Source organism: Glycine soja, chromosome 6, assembly GCF_004193775.1.
Source record: "Glycine soja cultivar W05 chromosome 6, ASM419377v2, whole genome shotgun sequence".
In the NCBI taxonomy this organism is placed as follows: domain Eukaryota; kingdom Viridiplantae; phylum Streptophyta; class Magnoliopsida; order Fabales; family Fabaceae; genus Glycine; species Glycine soja.
This window is the reverse complement of record NC_041007.1, coordinates 7,876,192-7,897,680: the sequence shown is the minus strand read 5'-3', so window position 1 is coordinate 7,897,680 and position 21,489 is coordinate 7,876,192. Positions and strand designations below refer to the sequence as shown.

At 34.0% G+C, this 21,489-nt stretch overlaps 3 protein-coding genes across 10 annotated transcripts in view; 2 read left to right on the top strand and 1 right to left on the bottom strand.

The window, feature by feature from the left end:
- Positions 1-618: 618 nt before the first annotated feature.
- On the top strand, positions 619-9,435 carry LOC114415277 (protein CLT2, chloroplastic-like). The gene is made up of 10 exons (XM_028379891.1): positions 619-994; positions 1,114-1,259; positions 2,056-2,093; positions 3,354-3,469; positions 4,053-4,152; positions 4,225-4,260; positions 4,403-4,453; positions 7,768-7,891; positions 8,621-8,746; positions 8,882-9,435. The coding sequence occupies exons 1-10, from the start codon at positions 663-665 to the stop codon at positions 9,037-9,039; spliced, it is 1,227 nt and encodes a 408-aa protein (XP_028235692.1). The 5' UTR covers positions 619-662; the 3' UTR covers positions 9,040-9,435.
- Positions 9,436-9,961: 526 nt separating this feature from the next.
- Positions 9,962-13,860, bottom strand: LOC114415278 (neuroguidin-like). Of its 3 annotated transcripts, XM_028379894.1 has the most exons (10): positions 13,670-13,860; positions 13,138-13,357; positions 12,802-12,865; positions 12,588-12,675; positions 12,168-12,347; positions 11,886-12,065; positions 11,604-11,777; positions 11,369-11,520; positions 11,112-11,238; positions 9,962-10,321 (listed from the first exon to the last, which is right to left on the bottom strand). In XM_028379894.1, the coding sequence occupies exons 3-10, from the start codon at positions 12,840-12,842 to the stop codon at positions 10,310-10,312; spliced, it is 954 nt and encodes a 317-aa protein (XP_028235695.1). In that variant the 5' UTR covers positions 12,843-12,865; positions 13,138-13,357; positions 13,670-13,860; the 3' UTR covers positions 9,962-10,309. The 3 variants fall into 3 exon arrangements, with proteins under 3 accessions (XP_028235695.1, XP_028235694.1, XP_028235693.1); XM_028379893.1 differs by lacking the exon at positions 13,138-13,357; XM_028379892.1 differs by lacking the exons at positions 13,138-13,357; positions 13,670-13,860 and adding an exon at positions 12,967-13,124.
- Positions 13,861-17,425: 3,565 nt separating this feature from the next.
- LOC114415275 (protein SABRE-like) overlaps positions 17,426-21,489 on the top strand; it is a 35,723-nt gene continuing 31,659 nt past the window's right edge. For 2 of the 6 annotated variants that reach the window (XR_003667339.1, XM_028379890.1), the window contains exon 1: positions 17,426-18,016. Coding sequence is in view for 4 of the 6 variants with exons in the window: in XM_028379890.1 (XP_028235691.1) it covers positions 17,946-18,016 (71 nt within the window). In the remaining 2 variants the exon portion in view is untranslated. Of the gene's footprint in view, positions 18,017-20,292; positions 20,364-20,508; positions 20,928-21,489 lie in introns of those variants that run through there. The other 4 variants (XM_028379883.1, XM_028379882.1, XM_028379884.1 and 1 more) reach the window with 3 other exon arrangements.

Here is a 21,489-nt window from a genome sequence, read left to right as displayed (position 1 = left end):
AGTAAATTGTTTCTATTTAAAACATTAGTTAAGAAATTAAAAGAATTTTTTTATTTAAAATCATGAGTGAATCATAAAATCACATAAGAATACATTTTTTTTTATTCCAATAAATTTAACTACAAGTATATTGATGACTAATAAAGGAGAGTACGAGTATTTAAGTTGCTAAGGTTACAGTTATAGTTAAAGATATGAATGTTTTTCTTAAAATGCATATACAAAAATTGTTATAAACATTTATTTTAATATTTTTTAATAATTGGGTCCTAGCTTTTTTTTCATTTTTTTTATTCCAATAAATTTAACTACAAGTATATTGATGACTAATAAAGGAGAATACGAGTATTTAAGTTGCTAAGGTTACAGTTATAGTTAAAGATATGAATGTTTTTCTTAAAATGCATATACAAAAATTGTTATAAACATTTATTTTAATATTTTTTAATAATTGGGTCCTAGCTTTTTTTTGACAGATATTTTTTTTATAGTTTTAATCCTTATTAATTAATCCAAGGATCTAAAAAAAATCCAATCATAATTATAATTTGTTTAACTGACTTGATTAAAAATACCTAAATAATTTAAAACCTAGTAGTTAATTTAACCTCTTACTAGTTGTTGGACTTGGAAGTGATCTAAGTTGGTTGAAAGTGAGAGCAATGTCGTTCGCAGTGGCATTGTGTTCAACGTCGTCGTTCTTCCCTTCAGGTTTCGCAATTCGCAATCCAAAGCAGCTTCAACCTTTCGTTTCAATGTCACTGTCTTCGAAGCTACCGTTGCATTTCTCCGGCAATGCCAGATTCAACCGCAACCACCCAACCATGTTCAAAATTCGAGCCTCAAATTCAAACTCTTCATCTTCATCCAAACTCGTCTTATTTAGCTCCACTATCGTCGTCACAACAGCGGTAGCGAATCGCGTGCTCTACAAATTGGCCCTTGTTCCCATGAAAGAGTACCCCTTTTTTCTCGCTCAGTTCATAACTTTTGGGTAATTGCATTTATTTGCTGTTTTAACTCTTGGACAATTTTTTGGTTTTTTTTATTTATTTTTGAGGATTTTTTTAGAGCAATGAATTATAATAATTGTGGTTTTGTGTAACGACGTAGGTATGTTGTTATATATTTCTCGATCTTGTATTTCCGGTACCGGGCGAGAATTGTGACCGATGAGATGCTGGCGATTCCGAAATTGCGCTTTGTGGCCATTGGCTTTCTAGAAGCTTTAGGATTGGTTTCCGGAATGTCCGCTGCAGGTACTCACTGATATTTTTGTTGTGTTTGGTAAAATTAGCTTATAAGCTATCTGAAAAGCTGGAAAGTTATAAGCTAGAAGCTAGTTAAAGGAGCTTATAAGCTTCCCGAATGCCTTACCAAACACACCGCACTGTTTTAATTTTTAATAGAGTTTAATTTTCATGTACCGAGTGTAAATATTTCGAGCATAAATCATGTTAGATGTGACTTTTAAAATAATGACTATAAAACTCGACAAGTTTACTACTATACATGACTATTTTGTGTGTATAGATGACAGTGTAAAAATCTTTTAGAGAAAATTAAATTCTTTTTAAAATGCAACATTTGTTTCTTTTTAAGTGATTACAAGCATTTAATAGTGTGTATTAAATGTTAAGTGTCCTTAGAGCACTCCTTGATAAGACCCAATTTTTTATTAAGTTGAGGCCTGAGGGTGTATATGTAGACATCTAATATACCATGGTAGTATACCCCATTGGTGCTGTCTTAATTGTGTATCTAAAATGAATAATATGTTAGGTTTTATAGTGTTAAATAATCAGCAATTAGAAAAGTGTGAAATGAAGAAAAAAAAATAATAAGTTTGAAATGTTTCTAGAGGAAAGACCAAAAGCAGAGGTTGCAATTTGTGTACCTTGAAAGTGAGTTTCCACTTTCTGCCAAGCTACAATGAGTGAAAATTGAAATCTTTCCATTCCATTCCATTTTCATTCTGCTCTCAGTTTTCCTCCAAGCATACCTTAAGTGTTTGCTTTCGGTGTTTCTGAACTGAATATTGATTACCTTCTGCAGCTGTACTTCCTGGACCAGTCATACCCATATTGAATCAGGTATTTTAAATATTTTTAGATGCCCTTGTCATCAAAGGATGAGAGGGTGACGAACAAAAATACATGTATGTCTTTATTTAAAGCAATATACATCTGCCCTTTATTTTATACATCTGTCGGGTTTAATTTATTTCAGATTTGCTCATTTGCATTTGTCATACATTTGACAAGGTCTTATTGGAGAAAATCTGCTTTCATTTTACATGATATGGATGGCATGCTATACACCAGTGCCTGAGATTTTAGAATTTGATTGAAATGCTGTGGCATTGATTGGGTTTAGTCAGTGGTCTTTGAGAGCATGATAGTTTTTTCAATATATTCAGAATTAGGGACCTCGTAGCATTGATCTATAATATAAACCTGCTAATTTATTGGCAATATATCAGAGAGTTTTGACTTTTATCAACCCGTAGCATCATGGAAACTAAGACTATTTTTGCTTCTCATTACTCGCCAAAGGCTTGCTAAAACTCATTTTTATTTTCTCTTTCAAAAATATTTTAATAGAACTAGCATCATCCAATTTACTTTTTCAAGGCCAATGTAGCCCATGCTTGTTCACGGATTGAGTCTGCTCTGTCTCTCACTATGATAGCATCATATCTAAGCCATTTCATTGTCATATTTATAGTAGCATGTAGTAGTTATTCCTAAAGTATAGGAGGCTTGTTATTTTAAAACATATTCAGAATGTTTTGATGGCATGGTTGTATTTGCGGTTTGTGTTGTTTGCCTGTCCTTTTATTCTAACCAATAAGGAAGAAAATGACAGTATTGCTGTAAAATCTGTAGCACCTTCTCTCATTCATCACTGATGGGGATATTCATGACTTGCACATTTGCAGAAACTTTATTATTACTGATGTTATTAGCATTGGGTGAATTTAGTGATATGATCCTCATGATATAGTATTGTTAGATACTACAAACAGTTGTATTTTTTTTTTAATATTTTACATTTCATACAACCTGTGTTGTCACTATTAGTGCCAGTCAAGCATCTCTAAATGGTGCCAATAAGTGCAATTTATTAGGAAAATTGCATTACTTTTGAAATTTAAGGTACTTAATGGCAAAAATTCTTGTGCAGATCCAGATCACTTGAAACCTGACATTTTTTAATGCGATGACACTGACTGCAGCTTATTATATGCATAACCATAGTAGTGTTTTTGTTGGCCAGTGTGCTAGTTATTTTAGTGCATCATTATATGTAGTATTAATTTCTCAACTGTTTATGAATTCTTTATTTTGCAGACTTTTTTGGTTTGGCAGCTAATGTTTTCTACTCTTCTCTTGAGAAGAAGGTACTCAATCAATCAATTGGTTGGGTGCTTACTTGTAGCTGTTGGTGTTGTGGTGGCTATTACAAGGTAATTTGACTTTATAATATGGAGAAATTCAATAATCCCTAGCACTCTCCATATCCATTTTCTCATGTTGAGTAATTAGGTCAGATGCCTATGTGAATCAAGTATTCCCAAAAATGTGTAGTGAATAAGCTTTGACAAAAGATATTGTCGTGAAAATATCAGACTTAACTTCTAATCTCCATTCCCAATTCAAAAAATGAGTGACCAGTCATTATATACCCCTAAGTATGTGACATCAGTTTGGTCATCTGAAGCACGAAAAGTAACATCAGCAGTGTCCCTCGGTAAATGGCAAGGAGAACAACAATGTTAATGGAGCTTACAATTCATTGCTTCTAACCTTTCCAGTAGTATTCGTTGCACGTATAGTTTTAAGTATGCTGTCATTAAAATGTTAAACAAGCCAGGTCACTAGTTGCTTATAACAGGCTATAGAAGCTCAATAGCTGTAATGCTTGTCAAACCTTTTTGTTGGGGTACAAATATCATGCAGTCAGTGCCTAGACTCTAGATTCGCAGGCAATTCCTCTTTCACTTCAAATGAAGTGGGCCCCATCTGATCATTTGTTTCCTATCATTGCAGTGGTTCAAATACAGGTCAGATGCTCTCTGAAGTTCAGTTCTTTTGGCCAGCATTGATGATAATCTCATGTTCCTTTCAAGCTTGGGCTTCTGTAATGAAGGTTAGTCAATAACCAGATGTTATTTTTTAGACCTTGTCTCGGAACATTAAAATCTGTGTTCTCTTGTGGCAGGAGTCTATTTTCATTGATTCTGCTACTCAATTAAAGGTATTCTTTCTTTTGCTTCTTTTTTTAGGAAAGTGTTTTGTGTGTGTGTGTAGGGGGGGGGGGGGGGGGGGGGGTGGGATCACTGGACTGGACTATAGATTCCATGAGCATGGTTTGAAGTCTTTTACATGTTCTCATGCAGCACAAGTCACTGGACATATTTGTGGTTAATTCTTTCGGATCTGGGTTTCAGGTACGCCTTTCAACATTAATTGCAATGAACTGAGTGTACCTTTCAAAATCTGCAAATGGCATTTATAACCAGTATTTTTGTAGGTTTTTTTTCTTTATTGCTGATTTCTTATTAGTCGCTTCATCTTGTCATTGAAGAATGATCGTGAAATAACTTACGTCAGTTCCAATTGTATGTTTGCTTTTTATCTTTTATATGATTTCAAAATGTATTACTTTTGTTTGTTCCCTAACAAATACGGAACTGTAACTGTTAGAATACTTGGATTATTGCAGTCTTATGAATCTAATTATTTTGGAGTTATTAGTAGGGCTGTTGGGGCTATACTTGTACTGGTTGTACTACATGTGAACTTGCCCTTAAATATTGGTATAAATAAAAGTGTCTGGTAAATATTTTATATTTCAACATCACACTAATTTTCAGAGTCCTATTAATTAAATATTCTTTTTCTTTCTTCATCGAAACCCTATAATGGTGAAAGAACATGAAGGAAAGGCTGTCTAAAATTTGTCTCCATAGAGAAGAATTATATTGCAAGTTCTAGATATTTGAATTCACTATCTGACTTGTAGATCTTGCCACCGGAACATTGAATATTAGTTGCTACTATTTGCTTCTATCTATGATGAAATAGACATGGACAAATAAGTGCGCCTATTCATTTATTTTAAAGTTCTGGGGCTCTGCTTGACCTGCCTGCCTTCTTGCTTTTTTGCATCTCTAAATCACAGAATACACAATAAATTTGATAAAAATTAATTCAAAGTATTAAAAGTCTCATCTTATAAATCAGAACATGTATTGATCGTGACATTCGTCATAATATATAAATTGTAAGTTCAGATTACTAACTGTTAGTCAAAACAATATTAGAAGTTCTAAATATGGTAATTTAATAATGTAATAAATAAACCTATATACACAAAAATTCAGTTTTTTTGGTTTGGATAAGATGGATTTGAAAATTGGAACAAAATATTGATCCAGTCCAACAGAAAAGTTGGTTTTCGTTTTTTTTCTTCTGTTCAATGTTTACTGTTTGTATTCAATTGGATTGCTTTATGAACATCTCTAGCTTAGATCAAAACAGAGACTAGATCCTGACAGCTTTTCTTAGTTGGCAGTGCATCTAATCATTTGTGTAAGTGTTTGGGAAAATTTATGAAAACGACTACTCAGAAGCTATTTTCAACTTATGTGTCAGGAACCAAGCACGGGAAAGAGAACAACCTAGCTTCGAGGGCTAGGAACCTCCATAAGAGAAGAAGGAGAGAGAGAGCGAGAGAGAGACAACTTTTCTGATATTTTTCATTCCTTCTTGCAGAAGGCGATACATACCCTTATATACTCGCTACTAGGGAACAAGTTCCCGACAATAATAACCAAAAAGATAGTGCAATCCTAACAGAATTATTCACCACTACAAAGGCACTACCAGCTACTACGCACTTCATATATGTGGATGCATGCTGCATGGGTCATAGCTAACCATGCTGTACATACTCTGTGTGTTGCTTTCCTTTTGGGTCTCACTCATGCTTTTTGCTTCTTGCAGACCCCTTACTTCCTGTAGTCCCATATTACTATCCCTATCATTCCCGCCCTCATCAAAAACACCTTGTCCTCAAGGTGTTGGGGTTCCACGCATTGCCTCCACAAGTGATACCAGGATCCCAAGGTTTATTTCGGCGAATTGCACCTGGTTTAGTAGTTGTGCATAATGCAACGACCACTGATGGGAGCTTGTATGCGGCCATGGCAGCCCCATAAGGAGGAACAATGGTGAAGAGCTTGTTGAAGGAAATGGTGGTGCGAACGAGACCGGACAGATGAAAAACCAGCATAGGAAGCGGGCCCGGCAAGGTTGTTGGCTGCGGCTGTATGGGTACCAAAGGCGGAAGTGGTGGCGTAGGGGGCAGCGGAGGCATCATGGCTGGTGGAGGTGGCACGGTCGTGGGTGTGGTGAGCCTGGGTGATGGAGTTGGCTTGAGCGGCGGAGGCAACAGCGAAGGTGGCGGAGTCTGCGATAGAGGCAGTAACGGTGCAGGACTTGGTTGTATGGGTGCGGAGCATGGAGGCCAAGTCGGTATGGAAAGCGAAGGCGGCGGTGGTAACTGCGCAAAGGAAGAAGATGGAAGGTGGTGGTTGGTTCTCGGAGGCAGTTTAAGGAGAAGGGCGTCCAGTTGGGAGTCGAGGCGGCATGTAGTGGCATCAAGTTTGGCCAAGGCGACCTCAAGGCGGTCCTCAGCAGCCATTGAAGCTTCGTTTGGCGACGAGTAGTGTGGGTGGTGGTAGTGGAAGGTGGAAGCTCCGTACAGCGAGTGGCAGCCATGGAAGCTCCGTTTGGTGGTTGCTGAAATGAAGGAAGGGTTCTCTCGGGATCGAACAAGCTCAGCAAATGTTTGCGGGTACTCTCAAAATCAATCCCAAGGGATTGAGCTGGATGTACAAAGGGAGGAGGGGTGTGCGGCAACGAAGGTGTGTGGAAATGGGTATGGCGGCCATGGACTCTCAACGAGAGCACCAAATGTTAGGAACCAAGCACGGGAAAGAGAACTAGCTTCAAGGGCTAGGAACCTCCATAAGAGAAGAAGGAGAGCGAGAGCGAGAGAGAGAGGCGACTTTTCTGATATTTTTCATTCCTTCTTGCAGAAGGCGATACATACCCTTATATACTCACTACTAGGGAACAAGTTCCCGACAATAATAACCAAAAAGATAGCGCAATCCTAACAGAATTATTCACCACTACAAAGGCACTATCAGCTACTACGCACTTTATATATGTGGATGCATGCTGCATGGGTCATAGCTAACCATGCTGTACATACTCTGTGTGTTGCTTTCCTTTTGGGTCTCACTCACGCTTTTTGCTTCTTGCAGACCCTTACTTCCTGTAGTCCCATATTACTATCCCTATCATTATGACAATAAGCTTTCTAGATTAGCTCATGAAAGATCATGGAAACAGTTTAATCCTATTTTTTCTTCGATTATAAAAACAACTTATACATGAATGTGTACTTAATAATAAATACTTATTCGTTAAATTCTTAATTGAGTTGTTTACTCAAACAGACCTTTAATTGAGGTATGTCAAGCACCTAGGTTGGGGGTGGGGGGTGGGGGGAGGGGGCATAGGTGCCACAAGTTTTTTGGCAAGACAATTTTTCTAAAGGTAGCACAACATTGGCCTGAGTCCTGGATACTTTCTCTTGTTGGCATTTCAAGTTTGATTATGCTTGTTTTAAAATTATTACTTAAGGAGTTATTGAAAGGTATTTATGGCTTGCATCTGATATTTATTGTAGGCTCTTTTCGTACTTTTGTCTCTACCAATACTTTCTAACTTGAGAGGCATACCATTTGCACAACTTCCTTCGTATTTTAAAAGTGGTGCCGGTTGCTTTCTAAACCTTGGAGCCGATAATCCAAGTAAGCTCTAATAAATTGGTAGCAATGCAATTACATTTCTCCCTACTTGATTTTCTATTCTTACTTGCCTGCCTTTCCTTTAATTCTTTTTGCTGTTAAAACACTCCTATTTATGTGTAGTTGTGTAAAATCTAGTTATATGTTATGGGGCATGAGTCCCACATTGGAAGTTTATGATCTTGAACTTTCCAACCACAATCACAATGGCAAGTTTTGGTAGTATGGTTCTCCAAGGTTTGCATCAATTGGTATTGAAGCCTTCTGCATGTCTCTCAGTTGCAAACAAGTGTTGCAGGGGGTGATGCTTGGGCTACGGATCATATGATAGAACATTATGACCCAATTATAGGACTAGAGTCATGCATCAGAAGTATGGTGGAACTTGATGTGGGTTCATTATATGGCCTTGGGCTTTCTTAGCACAATGGTTAGCTTACCTATATGTACTAGGATCATAAATGCTTTTAGTCCGTTGACCGTCAGGTAAAGTCGAATATATACATTTCAGTAATTTAATCCCATCTAGATATATAAAACAGATAACTTGTACAATAATTTATTTTTAACCTTTTTAAATAAAATTAAATTAAAATTTTCATATTTGTTAGAAATCAATAAATTTCTAAATAGTTTTTATCTTCTGCCCCCTAGATTTTTTTAACCTTGTTGAAATTCTTTTTATCCTAAGTTTTAATATATCCACATTTCTCTCCAATTTCCATGGCTCAGATTGTGATGGTGCCCCCTTGCTTCCACTACTTTACGTAATTATCAACTTGGCATTCAACATATCCCTGCTTAATGCAGTAAAAACTTCGTCTGCAGTTGTGGCTTCCCTTCTGGTAATGTTGTCAGGTATGGTCCGACTCTCGATATTTTGCATCTCTTAAATGCTTTTTACGGCATTTCAGCTGAAAATTGTGACTCTTAAGGCCTTTTGTACACCTTATTTTCTAATTGTAAGCTCATGCGTGCTTATGATTTTTGCAGTGCCAATTTCTGTTTATATTCTTTCCCTTCCATTACCATATCTTCCAGAGGGAACAAGCCTGAGCCCATTTTTTTTGCTTGGCTGTGCAATTCTTCTATGTGGTCTTTTTCTGTACAACACAACGAGACCTGTGAGGAGCAGTTCTGAAGATGACTGAAACAGTTCCAGTTCATGAAAACCAATGCTGAGGAGAAACTATCAACTAGGGACCCTGCCAAAAAAGAATGTCAGCCTTGAGGCACTCTTGATTCACTACCATTGTGATTATTCTTTTGAGCGGAAAATTTGTTCAGTTTTCACGTTTAAGGGTCGCTTTGCTGCTTTATGATGACTGACTTCCTCATTCTGCCACTGGATCATTGTACATTAATACAAGCAGACAAATGTAATTGGCAGAAATGTAAGTGCAGAACGTTTTTAAGTTCAGTCATTTTTACTAAATAGATTACAAGAGTTTGGCGATGAGATATATTGAAGTTGATTAGTTTTACGAGAAGCGGACATTGCCTCACTATTGTATTTAAAAGTGATGGAAAAATTACCTTTCATTTTATAACTTTGTTCTTTTTTTAATTATTAACTTGGGCATATTTTATTAACTCTGTTCCTCACAAAGAAACATGTTAACAGCACACTTTGACACTGCACACCTAACACTCAACACACTTTGACACTACACACCCTAACACTATACAATCTCCGTAAGTGGTCCAAATTTATTTGAAAATCATAAAATTTTTAACAACACGCTCTATGGCACTACACACTACACTCTTTAATGCAATCTGTAAGTAGATAAAATTGATTGAAAATCAGATTTTTTTAATACACGTTATATTTAATGACTCTTGATTTTGCAATTTTTAATAAACTTTAAGCAATGAAAAAGTGACAAAAAAAGTATGTTGTTAACCCTTCTTTTACAAGTTATGTATGCATCCCGTGCATAAGGTTTGTTAACTACCATGTAGCACAATGATGGTTTATTTATATTTTAAAGGGTTGATTGTCATCGACGAACACCAATTTGATGTTCAACTGTAAAAAATGAAAAATGTGAACTTCACTCTAATACTATATGATGTTTAATATGCTGAACTCCACCTAAATATATTTAAAAAATCCAAGTGCATCACAAAATTGGGTGCAAGCCTGTAATAGCAAAAAAAAAAAAAAAAACACTCATTTCATCTTTTCTAAAATCTCAAATCCGAGCCGATTAGCATGATGGCTATGATAATAATAAAAAGACAGTTGATTTAACTAAAATCTGCAATCAACACGGAGGAATGCACCAATACCAACTCTATAGGTTTTACATTCCTTTCCGTTGAATCTAGTATTACTTCCTCCAACAGCATGCAGTGGTCTGTTCTGCAGATAGCATGCATTTCCGCCCTTTAGCTCAAAACCCAATTTTTCTTCCTTTAATGTTTCCTCTGCAAAGAAGTCAAAATTGTTAGTTCCCTACAACAGTACTCTACAATTCAACCCAGCCAGTTACATAATGCACACACTAAAAAGGGAAAAAGCCACGGCTTGAGACAATATTTCTTTTCCTTCCTTTTGCAATTAAAATTGTCAGACAAACATAAGGTAAGGAAAAGTGGTTATCTGTTGACGGAAGGAATTCAATTTTTCAAAGGGCATTTTAAATTGTATTTCTTATTATGATATCATAGAATTATTTTTTTATTACTTTGTAAAACACATAGCTCAAAACAATTTGTAAACAACTGTGCATACATATTCCCCATGACCAGAAATTGGTTTTGAACATGGCAAAAAAATGTTTGACAAAATAATCAACAGACTTACTCCATAGAGACAAGAAAATACCAGGACATGAATTTATACAAAAAAAAGGATCCAAATAAAACTTTGTTAGCTAAGATAATCTAAGATTCCAATGAGTAGCCATGAGGCTAGACGGCAAGGGATTATCTCAAAGAATAAATATTCCATAACTTCAAATTATAGAACATTGAATCTGCATAATCCAAATGATATAAGATATACTGTTTATTTAACTGGATTGTTTGTTTCACACAATTGACAGATTATGTGGAAGGCTACCATCAAATAATTAGGTTTGCACTTGCAAAGCAGATGCAATAGTACGTAAATCACATTTAACATAGTTCAACTTGAACAAAATTTCATATATGAAGTCCAAATAAGTAATTTATAATTTCCACATAACAATTTCAAAGTATAAAAAGTGCATGCCTTTCGCTTCTTCAGTCTATTGTTTGTTCTACCACCATTACTAGAGCCCATTACTTGCTCTCCAGTTTTATCACCAAAGGGTAATGTTTTGATTTCATCATAGAAACTTTCTGTTAGACCTTGCAACCTGAAATAGAATAAATACAAATGCTAAGTGGAAAAAGAAAAAGTATTAATTTAAATAAAAATGTTATCACATATTTAATACATTTTAAGACTAGAAATATCAGGAAAACATTCCAAGCACTTCCCCATACCCATTTCTTGATTTCTTCAAGTACTTTTCTCGTTTCCTCTCCTGTTTCGTAAGAGGAACACGCGTGAACAGCTCCTCCTCTTGCCGAGCACGTTCGTCCATCTTGGCAATATATCTATCAACTTCTCTGCTAGCTCCCTCAAAATCTCTTATCTGCGTAGTGTAGTGAGCAGCCAAAACAAATCATTACATAAACTCATTAAATCATTATGATTCAACACTCAAAATAACATTACCTCTTCAGGTTTTTCCTCCATATCATTCATCAATGTCCTAATATAATCACTCTGCTTAGCTTGTTTCAGAATTTCTTTTTCTCTTCGCAAGGCATTTCTTTCATACTTTGAAGATCTCTCTAGATCCATAGAAGTAGGCGCAAATTTTACAGGTTGATAATACTCATTGCCATCCTACAGCATAGATATATTATTTGAGATAGGCAAAGGAAAATATTTTCGGCTTGATCTTACCACCCTACAGCATACCAAACTTTACACTACATTATCACATACACTCACCTGCAAGGTTAGGTCTACTTTGCTAACAAGCATGTCAGGATTGGGACGATACTTTGACACGTCCTCGCTCTTATTGGATGCAACTGGCTCCTTGTTTTGAATATCACTTCTGGTTGCATTTTCACTAGCTTGTATTAGTTTCTGGATCTGGTATTGTTGTTTCTTGTCAATTGGCCGAATCTGCAATGGGAACCACAATGTCAAATGTCTAACTCACATTATACTATATAAACATACACATGTAACCCTTGAGGATAGACACATAAAAGGATGAAACCAGACCTTTTCCAAAAACAATCTTATCTCTACAACACTTCGAACAACAGGATGATCTTCTATTGATAATCCCTTAGCCTTCCGCAATAAATAATAAACAAGGGATTGACAATAATTCAAAAGCAGCAAATTTTTAGCTTCAAGATAACTAAATCCATCTGCTGTAGGATATTGGCCTTCTTTCACCTGGCATAAAAGACAGGTCAAGACGCAATATAAATCAAATTACTCGTTGTTACTAGGGTAAGCATATATCATCATTCATCAATGATATTTAATTATAACCGAAAATTTAATATGAAAGCTAGCGTAACCACTATTATGAATTTGAAGATAAAGTCAATATCAGAAAGCGTTTATGAATGTTGTTGTTTTTTATAAAAAAAAAAAAATAGTTGAAGCAAAAAAGTGCAACTCATTACTCACCGTGGCAGTTAAAGATTGAATTTTACGCCTTACAGTATCAAGTCCTTCCTTCATTTCTTTCAACAACGCCGCAAGCTTAGGCGCTTCTCTGCAAACCCAATAAATGGGTAAAGAGGCTGAATGAATTGAACTAACAAGGCTCCAATTTATTGTTTGTGTATTTGAAAAATTGATGCATGTTCAAGCACGAAGAGAGATAATTAAACAAACTTACTTTTGCTTGCTATCATCGTTATGGCCCGCAGTATTTTCCATGATTTGCCACAATTTTTGACAATCTAAAATAACACTGGTGTTAAAAGATACTTAGAGAGAAAAAAAATATAAATATTATAAAATTTATGACTGAATCATCATATGATCTTAGTTATCCATTTACCCCACCCTGCCGAAGCCTTGTTTGGCAGTTGGAAGAAATTAAGATGTGTGTCTAGTGGTCTATGCATGCATTCTAAAAAAAGGAAGGAGAGGGTCTGTAATACAATATGGTTTGGTGGTTTTAGATTATTAAGGAGTTAAGCGAAAACAGCGGTGAGAACTGAGAACCAACGCTTTGAAAACAAATGAATGGCCCCTCTGATTAGGTGTCGTTAGGGTTTGGGTTTTTGCCTCTTCATGTCACGCCCTCCCTGGTCCACCACCACCACCACCAATACTGCGAGTGCCACCCCTCCCCGCACTCGCAGCCGCATCTCCTCCATCTTCTCTTGGATCCGACCCCTCAAACGCTCCAAAACCGCCGACAAACTCTACAAAAAATACGTCCGCTCCTACAAACTCAAATAATGCAATCCCATCACCACCACATCCCCATGCATCCAATAACCAATTTCATTGCCTGCATTGCATCGCTAGCTACCTAATTCATATATGTATATATATATATATATATATATATATATATATATATAGAAATTAGAAAAAAAATGTCTCAAATCTTGGCACCGTTCAGTTCCTGAAACTGAACGTGATTTCAGCCCAGGACCTGGCTCCTGTGGGGCGCAACATGCGAACCTATGCGGTCGGGAGGAGCCAATCAAAGCTTACCACAAAAGATAGAGAGACAGAAAAAGGGAACACACCTGGGACTGTGAGGAGCAACTACGAGAGCTCCGACGACAACCGTGATTAACGATGGCGGTGAGACTCGCGAGGGAGGGAGGCCGTGCCGGTGTGTGCGGCGCCTTAAGGGTTATGCGACGAAATGAAAGTGTCAAGGAGGTCTCAGGATGAAAGGAAAAGTAGAAAACTGAAGTGGGGGCCTGAAGTTTAACTAAAAGGCATAGAAAAATAATCAAAATGACACACAAAATTAAGTGATTTAAGCTACAAAATAATAAAAGATATTGGGTGTGTTAGGCCCAACTTAATTTTAGTTTTTCTTCTTAAAATTAGAACTTAGGTCCAACAATATTTATACAAAAGTTCTTAAATTTTAAGTGATTTGTTTTATAGTGTAAACTTTTATACAAAATAGTTTTGAGAAAAAGCTCTTTCGAGCTATTTTTCACCTGCTTATGCAGAGTTTTCTTGAGAGATTTTCACTAATTTTAATCCTTTTTTACTATTTTTTCAAAAACAAAATCTAAAATTCTCAATGTTTATTTATTTCGGCCTGTCTAAAAATTAATTTTTTAATTGCTTGTACTTTAATATTTTTTCTTTTTGATCTTTTATCATTAAACTAAATTCATGTAAGTTAAAATAATTTTGAACTGTTTTTTATTTTATAGTTTTTTATTAGACCCGTAAATAATTTTAAATAAAACTAACATTTTAAAAAATTACCAAACAACTTTAACTTAAAATGAACTTTTAAGTTCTATATTTTTTTTTTTACTTAGAATTAAGTTTTAAGTAAAAAATAAGCTAGATCAAGCATCATCTAATTTTATCTGATTCAATTTGTGTTGGATCTTATATAACAATAATTCAAACCAACTTAATTGACTCGATTCAAATTATCCAACTTGTTGAATTGATTTATATCAATAAATACCATTAAGATTTTAAGGGACATGATGAACCATTAGTTGGAGTCACCTTAAACCCATTCTAACCATTAACATAATAATTATTTTTTTGATTCACAAGATTCGAGTCTAATAATTAACATAAAATTAATAATTTTCTTCATTAATTACATCACATATATATAGTTATAAGATTTAATCCTTAAATCATATGTAATATTCTAATTTAACCATTAGTCTCTAAATCAAGTTTCGGTATTGTGCCTTAAAAAAAAGTTTTTGCATTGTAACTGCTTTAAATATTTAAAAGAATATTTAATTTTTTATAATAATTTTATCTATCCAAATTTGTATTTAAATTATATATATATATAATTATGTGTGACACTTATATAATCTCTGATACCATTACTAACAATGATTGTAATTTGTTTCGAATGAAGCAAATTTATTCGACAATATTTATCATCGAAGTGGACTACGTAATGTTAATTGTATAAACAACTTTCCTTAACCATTTTTAAACAATAAAAACTATATTTCGGAGGCTCATATAAGCTACTCATACAATGTTTATCATTGGAAAAAAATTAATAATATGCAGAGTTTTAAGTCTGAAGAAGAACGTAAAAATCATTAAAAAAAATACTCTTAAGCAATCCTATAATGCTCTTATATAAAAGTTTTCCTACTATGAAATGAGTCATGGGCATTTGGTTCGATCTATTTAAGGCGATTCGGCTTGTTTAAGGACAAGCTCAAATTTTTTTAAATTTTTTTTAAGATGAAAAGGCTAAACCCAAACTATAAAAAAAACTTGTTAATTGTAAGTGACAAATTAACGATGATGATTATCTACATGTGAAAAATTTTCAAAAAGAAAGAGACTCAAGTTAAAAAGACAATGCAATCAGATTAATACTTCAAAGGAAAATAATGGTTTGTAAATAAATTTTCAGACAATTTAAATATTTTTGTTTGGCTATATTAGTATAAATCATCTCTAATCCATACATTTTTTATTATTATACTCTATTTTTTCCATTTTCTTTTGATATACTTTGTGTTTTAACGACTTGAATTCAATATGATTTTGTTTATCAATTATTTTTCGAGTTGTACATTACTTATACGGAATTTTATAAGTTTTTTTAGTTAGTATTTCACTATGTTTTAAAATAATTAATTGATCAAAGACATTTTTAAGCAAATTTTTAAATAGACTGGTCGGCTAAATCAGACTTTTATGTAAGTTAAGCTAACCATTTGAAAAAAAAACCCTATAACAGATCATAAGCCAAACTTAAACTTTACATATTCAACTAAAGCCTAATAAAACTTGACTTGACTCATTTCCACTCTTAACTCTCCCACCTTGACATAAAGTTTTCTTACAATTACAATTTGTTTGCATTTGAATCTAAACTACTTAAGATGAATAATCAAATAGTTCGTTTGATTTAAATTTTACCAATTCTATTGGAATAATTTAACTTTTTTAGACATTTTTTTTCTTAACCAGACTTTCTTCAATCATACGACGTCAGTTCATTTTCCTTGAGTATAAGAAAGCAAACACATTGAAATTAAGTTTTTTTTTGTTCATACATCAAAATTAAGTTAATCTATATAAATAATCCATTTTACTCGTGTGTGTCTGTTATGAGAACAAAATGTCTTTAAAAAATAATAATATTAATGTTTTTTTATCATGATACTGACATGATGTATTTTCTATTAAAATTAGTAATTATTTTTTTTGTCAAAAATTATTAACACATTCAAGATGGATATTTTTCTTCTTAAAATGATTTGTTTCATATATGTTGTCAAGATTTAAACTCTAAACATCATGGTTAAAATCGAGAGAATATGAGTTGATACTGTTTATATCAATCATTGTTGGTAAACATAAAAAAATAACAATTAGTATTATTATATTTTTGCATATATCCTTTTATCATTTTATAAAAAAAACTAAATTATAATTTCAATTCCTTATAATTTGTAATTTGTGATTTCCCCCCACAATTTAAACATCTTATCTTAGAAAATTCATAATCTTGGTTCAATATTCAATTTTGCATAATTTGTTTTTTATATTTTAATTAGTTTTTTTTTTTATGATACTTAAGTGAATATGTTAGGTCTAGGTTCATTTAGATAAAATTAAAAGAAAAATATACATGTAAAATCAAAGATTAAATCAAAATTATGGATAAAAATTTATGAATACCAAAATTAAAAAACAAAAATATTTTCTACACTCATTTTAATGATAACATTATGTGTGAAATTTTGGACAAAATTGTATTTTTTTTCTCTTTCGTGAAACAAAACTTTATATATTTGCATAATAAGAATCTCCTATGATCCAAATTGAACTTTGCATGTTTTTTTCAATTTCAATTCAAATTTCGATTAACATTTTTATCTCTATCTTATGTTTGATATGGGAGAAAAGAGAAATAAAAAAAAAATACGTCTCACATCTTTATATTATAATTTAATTTAAATATTTATTATTATATTTTTATCCTTTCAACCAAACACAGTTATTGCATTTGATTTAAACCAGAAAAATAACAATAAAAATAAAAATATAATAAAAATTTTTTAAATCAAAAGAAAATATAAGAAACGTGAGTTACACAGAATATAATATAAAATTTATTTCATATATTATTTTCCACCTTTCAAACAAGAAAGGGTAAATATAAATACTAAAATTTGATCATAATCATAGGAAGGAAAAATTTCATATAAAAAATACTAAATAAGTACTAACAAGTCCGAGAAGTGACATAAAGATACCTTGAACCACTCAACTAGAGTAGAGATCCTATTCAAAGCAGCTTGATGCATGCGCCAACGTGCGCGGGCAATGCACCAAGCGAGCGAGTAACCGCCATGTATCGTTGAAAAAATCTCCCTTTGGTTTTACTACGGAGCCACGTAATAGGCTCGCTGTTATAAATTGTTGCGCAAACAGTGACTCTGGGCGCACGTTTCCCCACGCAAGCCTCTCCTGCACCCGCGTCGCACCCGATGACATCCCCCACTTTCTCTCACTAACCCAACCCGCCTTGGATCACCGAGCGAGCATCTCACGCGGATCGGATCTGAGCAATCAACTATAAATACACCACTTCCGATCACGACGCTTTCAACCACCAAACCCTTCTTCTTTTTCTTCTTCAAGTACATTCATCGCTACCTTTTTTCCTTTTTCTAGGGTTCTTCCTTTTTCTCCGTGATTCTTGTCGCATTCTCTGCGATGGAGTCTCGCGACAGAACCGTGTTCGTGTTCCTGCTCGCGGAATTTCGAGACTTCGATTGAAAATTCTGCCGTTTTCCGCGAACGAGTGGCTTTCCCCTCTCGGATATGGCGGCTTCTCCTGTCAACTTCCTCTTCGGATTCTTGCTGCTCTCGATTACATTGTGGCTCGTGTTCATGTAAGTTCCGATTTTTTTTTTCTTTTTTTCTGAAGTTTAGCGCGTTCAGCAATTTTATTTTCGTAACTTCAAATTTCGAATGAATCAATTTTAAACTACTTGTCTGACACTTGAAACGGTTACTGATGACTTAGAAGGCTTATTTGCCTGTGGAAAAGTGTTGTATGTATTGATTGGACTATGGGGTATGCACTGAAGACAGTTGGTACATTAAGGGGCAACACAACTAGTTAGGCGGATAGTCAAAGGGGGAAAGTGTTCTAGTACTACTACTACATTACTCATATTGGAGTTGAGTTATCTGGTAACCAAATTTTTGGAGAACTGTAGGGGCCATAGTATTATTCTGTGCCTAAGAAGAGGGAGTTACTTAGTGCTGCATTTGAAACTGCTGAACCGTTATATGGACACCGTAGAAGTGGAATACATGATTTGACGTTGATTTTTTGATACATTGTTATCAAATACACTTATTTTTGGAAACTAGGATGTTTGGGAAGTAATGGAAAATCTACTCCATAATGAGTTTATCACAAGGGTGTCAAGAATTAATTCTTGCAGAAGGTTCCTTAGAGGGTTTTTTTCTTTTAATTCCTCTTGATCCTTCACTTGCATGTCTATTAATCAACACTTGGTTCAGAACATAACTAGTAAAAATATTGTTCTAAATATAACCTTGTTTTCGATGGTCAAAGTTGAAGTTTTATTTGGACTTGTAGTTTTGAATTGAATTGACATTAACTAAAATTATGTAGCAAAATTTTCTGCTGGTTTACTGGACAGAGTCTGCATCCCATATGAACTAAGAAGCACGGATTCGAGGGGACACGCCTACGATATAAAAACATGGGACACGGGGACAAGGTGGACACCTATATATATGTAAAGTATGATCAATATGAACATGATCAAAATTTAAATATGATCAAACATGACAATAAAATTTATATATTCATATGATAATCTAAGAAAAAGTACTAACTACTAAGAGACATCAAGAGATATGTCATATGTCTTGCAAAAAGTACTAAGACTAAGAGGCATTAAGTCTAACAAAAAGTTTAAATACTAGTCTATCAAAGCTCATGGTCATTTTCAAAAACTGGTTCTTCAAGAGATAAAATGGTTATTTAAGGGATTCCATCATCATCAAGTGAAAACCTATCTCTTGCAATATCCCACATTCTAGTTTCCTCTTCATTGTAGTTTGAGGAATTTCTTGGAATGAGGCGAAGATTGCTATGAACATATACAAGATCTTCTGCTCTTTTAGGTGCCATCTTATTTCTTTTTAAACTATGTATGAAATTGTAGGTGCTCCAATTCCTTTCACGGCAAGACGATGAAGATGGTTGCCTTAGTAGCTTAAGGGAAATCTTTTGAAGTGTTAGTGCATGAGCACCATGAACAAGCCACCAAGATTTTGCATCCAATTTACCTCTATCCCTTAAAGAGTCAACATCATGAAAGTCTTCTCTTCCACCAAAAAAATTTGCAACTCCAAATTGGCTTGTCTCCTTACATCCACACCATCAAAGTATCTTTTAAAGCATTTCTTCCTTTCATAAGTATGTTCTACATCTTGATGTGGGGAAACTCGATCTTCACTTAACCATTCATGACTATAATATCTACAACATTAAAAAAATATAAACAAAAATTAATATAACCCACAAAGAAATGCATGTAAAAAAATAAAATCATAAATTAATTTAAGGATATAAAGTATTACCTTAGGTTTAAAGAATGTGCTAGACAATGAAGAGGTGTGCTACTTTTAGTTCAACAGTCCATTAATATTTTGTGCACTACGTTATAAAAGGGTGATTCTTTATTTTCTATCGTTCTTTCATGTCGGTATATGATTTGTCTCACCTTTTCAATCATTGAATCCTACATTTCTTATACCAAATGAAGACAAGCCATATCAGTATTTGTTTTTAAAAAAATCATAAATAGGAGTAGTGAAAGAAAGTATGTAATCAACCTTGTTCTACCAAATATTATCCAACAAAGTTTCTTCCACTTTTTTTGTCATTCCAACATCATCGTCTTCAGGACTAATAATCATCTTTTGAAGTCTTTTTTTTTAAACTTCTAAACCTCTTGAACATCACAATAGTTGATGCAAATCTTGTAGGAGTAACAGAAAATAACTATAATGAGTTGAAATTGTTTTACATTGATAATCTCAAAGTGTCCCATGGTAAATTTTTTAATCAAATTAGCATTGTCTACAATTTGTGTGTGTGATCCAAGAACATTGTTTTTCTCAGAATCCTTGGCTGCACAAATATTTTTCAATGCAAGGTTCGAGGTGTGCACAACATAAGGAGTCCAATAGATGGTAGGAAATTCGTTCTCTATGATCATACCTATTGTCTTACATAAAACTGCATCTGTCACAATTTGTACCACATTTGATGACCCAACCTTCATTATTGCATCTTTCATGTGTTGAGCAATGAAATCCTTGTCCTTTATATCACCAGAGCAATTTACTGCCTTTAAGAACATTGGTTCACTCTCAGTGACAACCATGAAGTTAATGAGAGGTCTTCTTTGTGGATCACTCCGCCCATCACTAACAATAGTCACACCTTTCTGATTCCATGAATTTCTTATTGGTTGCATGAGGTTCTCCACATGGCTTCTCTCTGTTGTAAGCAAGGTAGTTCTCAACTTATTGTAACTTGGAGGCTTATGTCCACTGAGATTAGAAGTATTGGTAGCATAAGAAAATGCCTCCCTATAATAAGGATTCCTTGCTAAATGAAATGGTAGTCTTGAAGAGAAAAACATCTTTGCAATTCTGGCATAAGACCATCTCTACCTTGCAAATTGATATCTTTTTCTAAAGGAGCTGGGACTTTTGGAGGAGCACCATCTTGTGTCTGTTTGCCTTCACCAGGTAGAGAAATATTTTTTTTTTCTTTGAATTTTGTATTTTCAAAGTTGCTTCATTGTCTTCTCTCAAGATTTTCGGCAAGTGAGCCCTTACCTAGGTGTAAGACCCAGTGAATGAGTTTTGACACAAATTGCATTTGATCATGGCATTTCCTCTGCCAAGAGTCTTTCTTAACTTCATGACATATCTCCATAGGATTTTGATTTGATCCTCTTGCTCCATAGCTTCATTAGCACTACATATCTCTACAATAAAAAAAATGGATACAATAAGAATTAAGCAAAATAAAACATTGAACAAAACCTATATACGTATGAACAAACACATGACCAGTTAGGGAAAAAAAGGAAAAACTTTGATTAAATAAAGAGAAAAATAAAACATCTATGTTTTTTGATTAGCCAAACAAAAAGAATTTTATTTATAACAAACCCAAAATTTTATATTATGAAATAGGAAAATAAAACATAGAAAAAAGAAAGAAACCCAACATTTTATATTATGAAACAGGAAAAACAAAACATAGAAAAGAGAAAGAAACACATAATGTTATATATTTTGCAGA